The following is a 13,476-nucleotide window of genomic DNA, read 5'->3' as shown; positions in this document are numbered from 1 at the left end:
TCACTACAGAATACAAATAGAACTATGGAAAACAATTTAACGTGAATGTTTCTTTAACAGATGTTTTCCCATTATTAATTGTTTTCTACAATCGAAATGTTTGCACAAACAAATGATGAAAAACAACAGCCGTACTTTGACACTGACTTTAAAACACGCTACAGCTTAAAGACATAGCAATATATGAAGACATTAACTCTAACTTTAAATATAGATGGCGCTAAGATGCCAACCAATGTTATCAGTAGAAATTGTCTAAAGTAAAGGGGTGAATTACTGAAGATTAATGTATGTACGTTATATTTATAATCTTGGACCGTGTAATACAACAGGTGTGTTTATAGTTGTATAAGTATATAACGTTGCAAATTTTGAAATAGATGAGAACGTACAACTGGAAGATAAGGTAAGTTTAACGGCATTTTTTATTACAGACAGAGTATTACTTTATTATTCAAGTTTTGTCATTAGAATATGTATTGTAAGGATTACACTGTCATTCAGGTTTCGTCATTAAAATTTGTATTGTTAGGATTACATTGTTAAACAGGTTTCGTCATTAGAATTTGTATTGTTAGGATTACATTGTTATTCAAGTTTCGTTATTAGAATTTGTATTGTTAGGATTACACTGTTATTCAAGTTTCGTTATTAGAATTTGTATTGTTAGGATTACATTGTTATTCCACTTTCGTTATTAGAATTTGTATTGTTTGGATTACATTGTTATTCAAGTTTCGTTATTAGAATTTGTATTGTTAGGATTACATTGTTATTCAAGTTTCGTTATTATAATTTGTATTGTTAGGATTACACTGTCATTCAGATTTCGTCATTAGAATTTATATTGTTACGAATACACTTGTAATTCAAGTTTCATCATTACTATTTGTGTTGTTAGCATGACACTATTATTCAAGTTTCATTATTAGAACCTGTATTGTTAAAATTACACTGTTATTCATGTTTCATTATTACAACCTGTATTGTTATAATTACACTCTTATTCATGTTTCATTATTAGAACCTGTATTGTTATGATTACATTGTTATTCAAATTTCATTATTAGAACCTGTATTGTTATAATTACACTGTTATTCATGTTTCATTATTAGAACCTGTATTGTTATAATTACACTGTTATTCATGTTTCATTATAAGAACCTGTATTGTTATAATTACACTGCTATTCATTTTTCATTATTAGAACCTGTATTGTTATAATTACACTGTTATTCATGTTTCATTATTAGAACCTGTATTGTTATGATTACACTTTTATTCATGTTTCATTATTAGAACCTGTATTGTTATGATTACACTTTTATTCATGTTTCATTATTAGAACCTGTATTATTATGATTACATTGTTATTAAAGTTTCATTATTAGAACCACTATTGTTATAATTACACTGTTATTCAAGTTTCATTATTAGAACCTGTATTGTTATAATTACACTCTTATTCATGTTTCATTATTAGAACCTGTATTGTTATGATTACACTGCTATTCATGTTTCATTATTAGAACCTGTATTGTTATAATTACACTGTTATTCATGTTTCATTATTAGAACCTGTATTGTTATGATTACACTTTTATTCATGTTTCATTATTAGAACCTGTATTGTTATAATTACACTGTTATTCATGTTTCATTATTAGAACCTGTATTGTTATGATAACACTTTTATTCATGTTTCATTATTAGAACCTGTATTGTTATGATTACATTGTTATTCAAGTTTCATTATTAGCACCTGTATTGTTATAATTACATTGTTATTCAAGTTTCATTATTAGCACCTGTATTGTTATAATTACACTGTTATTCGTGTTTCATTATTAGAACCTGTATTGTTATGATTACACTTTTATTCATGTTTCATTATTAGAACCTGTATTGTTATGATTACATTGTTATTCAAGTTTCATTATTAGAACCTGTATTGTTATAATTACACTGTTATTCATGTTTCATTATTAGAACCTGTATTGTTATGATTACATTGTTATTCATGTTTCATTATTAGAACCTGTATTGTTATAATTACACTGCTATTCATGTTTCATTATTAGAACCTGTATTGTTATAATTACACTGTTATTCATGTTTCATTATTAGAACCTGTTATGTTATGATTACACTTTTATTCATGTTTCATTATTAGAACCTGTATTGTTATGATTACACTTTTATTCATGTTTCATTATTAGAACCTGTATTCTTATGATTACACTTTTATTCATGTTTCATTATTAGAACCTGTATTGTTATGATTACATTGTTATTCATGTTTCATTATTAGAACCTGTATTGTTATGATTACACTGTTATTCATGTTTCATTATTAGAACCTGTATTGTTATGATTACACTGTTATTCATGTTTCATTATTAGAACCTGTATTGTTATGATTACATTGTTATTCATGTTTCATTATTAGAACCTGTATTGTTATAATTACACTGTTATTCATGTTTCATTATTAGAACCTGTATTGTTATGATTACACTGTTATTCATGTTTCATTATTAGAACCTGTATTGTTATAATTACACTGTTATTCATGTTTCATTATTAGAACCTGTATTGTTATAATTACACTGTTATTCATGTTTCATTATTAGAACCTGTATTGTTATAATTACACTGTTATTCATGTTTCATTATTAGAACCTGTATTGTTATAATTACACTGTTATTCATGTTTCATTATTAGAACCTGTATTGTTATGATTACACTTATTAGAACCTTATTCATGTTTCATTATTAGAACCTGTATTGTTATGATTACACTGTTATTCATGTTTCATTATTAGAACCTGTATTGTTATAATTACACTGTTATTCATGTTTCATTATTAGAACCTGTATTGTTATGATTACACTGTTATTCATGTTTCATTATTAGAACCTGTATTGTTATAATTACACTGTTATTCATGTTTCATTATTAGAACCTGTATTGTTATAATTACACTGTTATTCATGTTTCATTATTAGAACCTGTATTGTTATGATTACACTGTTATTCATTTTCATTATTAGAACCTGTATTGTTATAATTACACTGTTATTCATGTTTCATTATTAGAACCTGTATTGTTATAATTACACTGTTATTCATGTTTCATTATTAGAACCTGTATTGTTATAATTACACTTATGTTTCATTATTAGAACCTGTATTGTTATAATTACACTGTTATTCATGTTTCATTATTAGAACCTGTATTGTTATAATTACACTGTTATTCATGTTTCATTATTAGAACCTGTATTGTTATAATTACACTGTTATTCATGTTTCATTATTAGAACCTGTATTGTTATGATTACACTGTTATTCATGTTTCATTATTAGAACCTGTATTGTTATAATTACACTGTTATTCATGTTTCATTATTAGAACCTGTATTGTTATGATTACACTTTTATTCATGTTTCATTATTAGAACCTGTATTGTTATGATTACATTGTTATTCAAGTTTCATTATTAGAACCTGTATTGTTATGATTACACTGTTATTCATGTTTCATTATTAGAACCTGTATTGTTATGATTACACTGTTATTCATGTTTCATTATTAGAACCTGTATTGTTATAATTACACTGTTATTCATGTTTCATTATTAGAACCTGTATTGTTATAATTACACTGTTATTCATGTTTCATTATTAGAACCTGTATTGTTATAATTACACTGTTATTCATGTTTCATTATTAGAACCTGTATTGTTATGATTACACTGTTATTCATGTTTCATTATTAGAACCTGTATTGTTATAATTACACTGTTATTCATGTTTCATTATTAGAACCTGTATTGTTATAATTACACTGTTATTCATGTTTCATTATTAGAACCTGTATTGTTATGATTACACTTTTATTCATGTTTCATTATTAGAACCTGTATTGTTATGATTACACTTTTATTCATGTTTCATTATTAGAACCTGTATTCTTATGATTACACTTTTATTCATGTTTCATTATTAGAACCTGTATTGTTATGATTACATTGTTATTCATGTTTCATTATTAGAACCTGTATTGTTATAATTACACTGTTATTCATGTTTCATTATTAGAACCTGTATTGTTATGATTACATTGTTATTCAAGTTTCATTATTAGAACCTGTATTGTTATAATTACACTGTTATTCATGTTTCATTATTAGAACCTGTATTGTTATAATTACACTGTTATTCATGTTTCATTATTAGAACCTGTATTGTTATAATTACACTGTTATTCATGTTTCATTATTAGAACCTGTATTGTTATAATTACACTGTTATTCATGTTTCATTATTAGAACCTGTATTGTTATGATTACACTTTTATTCATGTTTCATTATTAGAACCTGTATTGTTATGATTACACTGTTATTCATGTTTCATTATTAGAACCTGTATTGTTATAATTACACTGTTATTCATGTTTCATTATTAGAACCTGTATTGTTATGATTACACTTTTATTCATGTTTCATTATTAGAACCTGTATTGTTATGATTACACTGTTATTCATGTTTCATTATTAGAACCTGTATTGTTATGATTACATTGTTATTCAAGTTTCATTATTAGAACCTGTATTGTTATGATTACATTGTTATTCAAGTTTCATTATTAGAACCTGTATTGTTATAATTACACTGTTATTCATGTTTCATTATTAGAACCTGTATTGTTATGATTACATTGTTATTCATGTTTCATTATTAGAACCTGTATTGTTATAATTACACTGTTATTCATGTTTCATTATTAGAACCTGTATTGTTATAATTACACTGTTATTCATGTTTCATTATTAGAACCTGTATTGTTATAATTACACTGTTATTCATGTTTCATTATTAGAACCTGTATTGTTATAATTACACTGTTATTCATGTTTCATTATTAGAACCTGTATTGTTATAATTACACTGTTATTCATGTTTCATTATTAGAACCTGTATTGTTATAATTACACTGTTATTCATGTTTCATTATTAGAACCTGTATTGTTATAATTACACTGTTATTCATGTTTCATTATTAGAACCTGTATTGTTATGATTACACTGTTATTCATGTTTCATTATTAGAACCTGTATTGTTATGATTACACTTTTATTCATGTTTCATTATTAGAACCTGTATTGTTATAATTACACTGTTATTCATGTTTCATTATTAGAACCTGTATTGTTATGATTACACTGTTATTCATGTTTCATTATTAGAACCTGTATTGTTATAATTACACTGTTATTCATGTTTCATTATTAGAACCTGTATTGTTATAATTACACTGTTATTCATGTTTCATTATTAGAACCTGTATTGTTATAATTACACTGTTATTCATGTTTCATTATTAGAACCTGTATTGTTATAATTACACTGTTATTCATGTTTCATTATTAGAACCTGTATTGTTATAATTACACTGTTATTCATGTTTCATTATTAGAACCTGTATTGTTATAATTACACTGTTATTCATGTTTCATTATTAGAACCTGTATTGTTATAATTACACTCTTATTCATGTTTCATTATTAGAACCTGTATTGTTATAATTACACTGTTATTCATGTTTCATTATTAGAACCTGTATTGTTATGATTACACTGTTATTCATGTTTCATTATTAGAACCTGTATTGTTATAATTACACTGTTATTCATGTTTCATTATTAGAACCTGTATTGTTATGATTACACTTTTATTCATGTTTCATTATTAGAACCTGTATTGTTATAATTACACTGTTATTCATGTTTCATTATTAGAACCTGTATTGTTATAATTACACTGTTATTCATGTTTCATTATTAGAACCTGTATTGTTATAATTACACTGTTATTCATGTTTCATTATTAGAACCTGTATTGTTATGATTACACTGTTATTCATGTTTCATTATTAGAACCTGTATTGTTATAATTACACTGTTATTCATGTTTCATTATTAGAACCTGTATTGTTATAATTACACTGTTATTCATGTTTCATTATTAGAACCTGTATTGTTATAATTACACTGTTATTCATGTTTCATTATTAGAACCTGTATTGTTATAATTACACTTTTATTCATGTTTCATTATTAGAACCTGTATTGTTATAATTACACTGTTATTCATGTTTCATTATTAGAACCTGTATTGTTATAATTACACTGTTATTCATGTTTCATTATTAGAACCTGTATTGTTATAATTACACTGTTATTCATGTTTCATTATTAGAACCTGTATTGTTATAATTACACTGTTATTCATGTTTCATTATTAGAACCTGTATTGTTATAATTACACTGTTATTCATGTTTCATTATTAGAACCTGTATTGTTATAATTACACTGTTATTCATGTTTCATTATTAGAACCTGTATTGTTATAATTACACTGTTATTCATGTTTCATTATTAGAACCTGTATTGTTATGATTACACTGTTATTCATGTTTCATTATTAGAACCTGTATTGTTATAATTACACTGTTATTCATGTTTCATTATTAGAACCTGTATTGTTATAATTACACTGTTATTCATGTTTCATTATTAGAACCTGTATTGTTATGATTACACTGTTATTCATGTTTCATTATTAGAACCTGTATTGTTATGATTACACTGTTATTCATGTTTCATTATTAGAACCTGTATTGTTATGATTACACTGTTATTCATGTTTCATTATTAGAACCTGTATTGTTATGATTACACTGTTATTCATGTTTCATTATTAGAACCTGTATTGTTATAATTACACTGTTATTCATGTTTCATTATTAGAACCTGTATTGTTATAATTACACTGTTATTCATGTTTCATTATTAGAACCTGTATTGTTATAATTACACTGTTATTCATGTTTCATTATTAGAACCTGTATTGTTATAATTACACTGTTATTCATGTTTCATTATTAGAACCTGTATTGTTATAATTACACTGTTATTCATGTTTCATTATTAGAACCTGTATTGTTATGATTACACTTTTATTCATGTTTCATTATTAGAACCTGTATTGTTATGATTACACTTTTATTCATGTTTCATTATTAGAACCTGTATTGTTATGATTACACTGTTATTCATGTTTCATTATTAGAACCTGTATTGTTATGATTACACTGTTATTCATGTTTCATTATTAGAACCTGTATTGTTATGATTACACTGTTATTCATGTTTCATTATTAGAACCTGTATTGTTATAATTACACTGTTATTCATGTTTCATTATTAGAACCTGTATTGTTATAATTACACTGTTATTCATGTTTCATTATTAGAACCTGTATTGTTATAATTACACTGTTATTCATGTTTCATTATTAGAACATTGTTATAATTACATGTTATTCATGTTTCATTATTAGAACCTGTATTGTTATAATTACACTGTTATTCATGTTTCATTATTAGAACCTGTATTGTTATAATTACACTGTTATTCATGTTTCATTATTAGAACCTGTATTGTTATAATTACACTGTTATTCATGTTTCATTATTAGAACCTGTATTGTTATAATTACACTGTTATTCATGTTTCATTATTAGAACCTGTATTGTTATGATTACACTGTTATTCATGTTTCATTATTAGAACCTGTATTGTTATAATTACACTGTTATTCATGTTTCATTATTAGAACCTGTATTGTTATGATTACACTGTTATTCATGTTTCATTATTAGAACCTGTATTGTTATAATTACACTGTTATTCATGTTTCATTATTAGAACCTGTATTGTTATAATTACACTGTTATTCATGTTTCATTATTAGAACCTGTATTGTTATAATTACACTATTCATGTTATTCATGTTTCATTATTAGAACCTGTATTGTTATAATTACACTGTTATTCATGTTTCATTATTAGAACCTGTATTGTTATAATTACACTGTTATTCATGTTTCATTATTAGAACCTGTATTGTTATAATTACACTGTTATTCATGTTTCATTATTAGAACCTGTATTGTTATAATTACACTGTTATTCATGTTTCATTATTAGAACCTGTATTGTTATAATTACACTGTTATTCATGTTTCATTATTAGAACCTGTATTGTTATAATTACACTGTTATTCATGTTTCATTATTAGAACCTGTATTGTTATAATTACACTGTTATTCATGTTTCATTATTAGAACCTGTATTGTTATGATTACACTGTTATTCATGTTTCATTATTAGAACCTGTATTGTTATAATTACACTGTTATTCATGTTTCATTATTAGAACCTGTATTGTTATGATTACACTGTTATTCATGTTTCATTATTAGAACCTGTATTGTTATGATTACACTTGTTATTCATGTTTCATTATTAGAACCTGTATTGTTATAATTACACTGTTATTCATGTTTCATTATTAGAACCTGTATTGTTATAATTACACTGTTATTCATGTTTCATTATTAGAACCTGTATTGTTATAATTACACTGTTATTCATGTTTCATTATTAGAACCTGTATTGTTATAATTACACTGTTATTCATGTTTCATTATTAGAACCTGTATTGTTATAATTACACTGTTATTCATGTTTCATTATTAGAACCTGTATTGTTATAATTACACTGTTATTCATGTTTCATTATTAGAACCTGTATTGTTATAATTACACTGTTATTCATGTTTCATTATTAGAACCTGTATTGTTATAATTACACTGTTTCATTCATGTTTCATTATTAGAACCTGTATTGTTATAATTACACTGTTATTCATGTTTCATTATTAGAACCTGTATTGTTATAATTACACTGTTATTCATGTTTCATTATTAGAACCTGTATTGTTATAATTACACTGTTATTCATGTTTCATTATTAGAACCTGTATTGTTATGAATTACACTTATTAGAACCTGTATTCATGTTTCATTATTAGAACCTGTATTGTTATAATTACACTGTTATTCATGTTTCATTATTAGAACCTGTATTGTTATAATTACACTGTTATTCATGTTTCATTATTAGAACCTGTATTGTTATTTACACTGTTATTCATGTTTCATTATTAGAACCTGTATTGTTATAATTACACTGTTATTCATGTTTCATTATTAGAACCTGTATTGTTATAATTACACTGTTATTCATGTTTCATTATTAGAACCTGTATTGTTATAATTACACTGTTATTCATGTTTCATTATTAGAACCTGTATTGTTATAATTACACTGTTATTCATGTTTCATTATTAGAACCTGTATTGTTATAATTACACTGTTATTCATGTTTCATTATTAGAACCTGTATTGTTATGATTACACTGTTATTCATGTTTCATTATTAGAACCTGTATTGTTATAATTACACTGTTATTCATGTTTCATTATTAGAACCTGTATTGTTATAATTACACTGTTATTCATGTTTCATTATTAGAACCTGTATTGTTATAATTACACTGTTATTCATGTTTCATTATTAGAACCTGTATTGTTATGATTACACTGTTATTCATGTTTCATTATTAGAACCTGTATTGTTATGATTACACTGTTATTCATGTTTCATTATTAGAACCTGTATTGTTATGATTACACTGTTATTCATGTTTCATTATTAGAACCTGTATTGTTATGATTACACTGTTATTCATGTTTCATTATTAGAACCTGTATTGTTATGATTACACTGTTATTCATGTTTCATTATTAGAACCTGTATTGTTATGATTACACTGTTATTCATGTTTCATTATTAGAACCTGTATTGTTATAATTACACTGTTATTCATGTTTCATTATTAGAACCTGTATTGTTATGATTACACTGTTATTCATGTTTCATTATTAGAACCTGTATTGTTATAATTACACTGTTATTCATGTTTCATTATTAGAACCTGTATTGTTATAATTACACTGTTATTCATGTTTCATTATTAGAACCTGTATTGTTATAATTACACTGTTATTCATGTTTCATTATTAGAACCTGTATTGTTATAATTACACTGTTATTCATGTTTCATTATTAGAACCTGTATTGTTATAATTACACTGTTATTCATGTTTCATTATTAGAACCTGTATTGTTATAATTACACTGTTATTCATGTTTCATTATTAGAACCTGTATTGTTATAATTACACTGTTATTCATGTTTCATTATTAGAACCTGTATTGTTATAATTACACTGTTATTCATGTTTCATTATTAGAACCTGTATTGTTATAATTACACATTATTAGAACCTGTATTGTTATAATTACATGTTTCATTCATGTTTCATTATTAGATTTTCATTAGAACCTGTATTGTTATAATTACACTGTTATTCATGTTTCATTATTAGAACCTGTATTGTTATAATTACACTGTTATTCATGTTTCATTATTAGAACCTGTATTGTTATAATTACACTGTTATTCATGTTTCATTATTAGAACCTGTATTGTTATAATTACACTGTTATTCATGTTTCATTATTAGAACCTGTATTGTTATAATTACACTATTCATGTTTCATTATTATTCATGTTATCATTATTAGATTATTAGAACCTGTATTGTTATAATTACACTGTTATTCATGTTTCATTATTAGAACCTGTATTGTTATTTACATGTTATTCATGTTTCATTATTAGAACCTGTATTGTTATAACATTACACTTATGTATTGTTATAATTACACTGTTATTCATGTTTCATTATTAGAACCTGTATTGTTATAATTACACTGTTATTCATGTTTCATTATTAGAACCTGTATTGTTATAATTACACTGTTATTCATGTTTCATTATTAGAACCTGTATTGTTATAATTACACTGTTATTCATGTTTCATTATTAGAACCTGTATTGTTATAATTACACTGTTATTCATGTTTCATTATTAGAACCTGTATTGTTATAATTACACTGTTATTCATGTTTCATTATTAGAACCTGTATTGTTATAATTACACTGTTATTCATGTTTCATTATTAGAACCTGTATTGTTATAATTACACTGTTATTCATGTTTCATTATTAGAACCTGTATTGTTATAATTACACTGTTATTCATGTTTCATTATTAGAACCTGTATTGTTATAATTACACTGTTATTCATGTTTCATTATTAGAACCTGTATTGTTATAATTACACTGTTATTCATGTTTCATTATTAGAACCTGTATTGTTATAATTACACTGTTATTCATGTTTCATTATTAGAACCTGTATTGTTATAATTACACTGTTATTCATGTTTCATTATTAGAACCTGTATTGTTATAATTACACTGTTATTCATGTTTCATTATTAGAACCTGTATTGTTATAATTACACTGTTATTCATGTTTCATTATTAGAACCTGTATTGTTATAATTACACTTTCATTATTCATGTTTCATTATTAGAACCTGTATTGTTATAATTACACTGTTATTCATGTTTCATTATTAGAACCTGTATTGTTATAATTACACTGTTATTCATGTTTCATTATTAGAACCTGTATTGTTATAATTACACTGTTATTCATGTTTCATTATTAGAACCTGTATTGTTATAATTACACTGTTATTCATGTTTCATTATTAGAACATTGTTATCATTATTAGAACCTGTATTGTTATAATTACACTGTTATTCATGTTTCATTATTAGAACCTGTATTGTTATAATTACACTGTTATTCATGTTTCATTATTAGAACCTGTATTGTTATAATTACACTGTTATTCATGTTTCATTATTAGAACCTGTATTGTTATAATTACACTGTTATTCATGTTTCATTATTAGAACCTGTATTGTTATAATTACACTGTTATTCATGTTTCATTATTAGAACCTGTATTGTTATAATTACACTGTTATTCATGTTTCATTATTAGAACCTGTATTGTTATAATTACACTGTTATTCATGTTTCATTATTAGAACCTGTATTGTTATAATTACACTGTTATTCATGTTTCATTATTAGAACCTGTATTGTTATAATTACACTGTTATTCATGTTTCATTATTAGAACCTGTATTGTTATAATTACACTGTTATTCATGTTTCATTATTAGAACCTGTATTGTTATAATTACACTGTTATTCATGTTTCATTATTAGAACCTGTATTGTTATAATTACACTGTTATTCATGTTTCATTATTAGAACCTGTATTGTTATAATTACACTGTTATTCATGTTTCATTATTAGAACCTGTATTGTTATAATTACACTGTTATTCATGTTTCATTATTAGAACCTGTATTGTTATAATTACACTGTTATTCATGTTTCATTATTAGAACCTGTATTGTTATAATTACACTGTTATTCATGTTTCATTATTAGAACCTGTATTGTTATAATTACACTGTTATTCATGTTTCATTATTAGAACCTGTATTGTTATAATTACACTGTTATTCATGTTTCATTATTAGAACCTGTATTGTTATAATTACACTGTTATTCATGTTTCATTATTAGAACCTGTATTGTTATAATTACACTGTTATTCATGTTTCATTATTAGAACCTGTATTGTTATAATTACACTGTTATTCATGTTTCATTATTAGAACCTGTATTGTTATAATTACACTGTTATTCATGTTTCATTATTAGAACCTGTATTGTTATAATTACACTGTTATTCATGTTTCATTATTAGAACCTGTATTGTTATAATTACACTGTTATTCATGTTTCATTATTAGAACCTGTATTGTTATATTACACTGTTATTCATGTTTCATTATTAGAACCTGTATTGTTATAATTACACTGTTATTCATGTTTCATTATTAGAACCTGTATTGTTATAATTACACTGTTTCATTATTCATGTTTCATTATTAGAACCTGTATTGTTATAATTACACTGTTATTCATGTTTCATTATTAGAACCTGTATTGTTATAATTACACTGTTATTCATGTTTCATTATTAGAACCTGTATTGTTATAATTACACTGTTATTCATGTTTCATTATTAGAACCTGTATTGTTATAATTACACTGTTATTCATGTTTCATTATTAGAACCTGTATTGTTATAATTACACTGTTATTCATGTTTCATTATTAGAACCTGTATTGTTATAATTACACTGTTATTCATGTTTCATTATTAGAACCTGTATTGTTATAATTACACTGTTATTCATGTTTCATTATTAGAACCTGTATTGTTATAATTACACTGTTATTCATGTTTCATTATTAGAACCTGTATTGTTATAATTACACTGTTATTCATGTTTCATTATTAGAACCTGTATTGTTATAATTACACTGTTATTCATGTTTCATTATTAGAACCTGTATTGTTATGTTATTACACTGTATTGTTATTCATGTTTTTCATTATTAGAACCTGTATTGTTATAATTACACTGTTATTCATGTTTCATTATTAGAACCTGTATTGTTATAATTACACTGTTATTCA

General features: G+C 24.4%; 1 protein-coding gene across 1 annotated transcript in view; it reads left to right on the top strand.

Moving 5' to 3' along the window:
* The first annotated feature begins 343 nt into the window (after positions 1–343).
* The window catches only part of LOC143256235 (uncharacterized), a 37,307-nt gene continuing 24,174 nt past the window's right edge, over positions 344–13,476 (top strand). The window contains exon 1 of the mRNA XM_076513159.1: positions 344–406. Within this exon, the coding sequence (XP_076369274.1) occupies positions 381–406 (26 nt within the window). The 5' untranslated portion in view covers positions 344–380. The remainder of the gene's footprint in view (positions 407–13,476) is intronic.

This window comes from Tachypleus tridentatus, chromosome 7 (genome assembly GCF_004210375.1).
Source record: "Tachypleus tridentatus isolate NWPU-2018 chromosome 7, ASM421037v1, whole genome shotgun sequence".
Lineage (NCBI taxonomy): Eukaryota > Metazoa > Arthropoda > Merostomata > Xiphosura > Limulidae > Tachypleus > Tachypleus tridentatus.
Note: the sequence above shows the minus strand (reverse complement) of the source record. Positions and strands in the feature narration are given on the sequence as shown.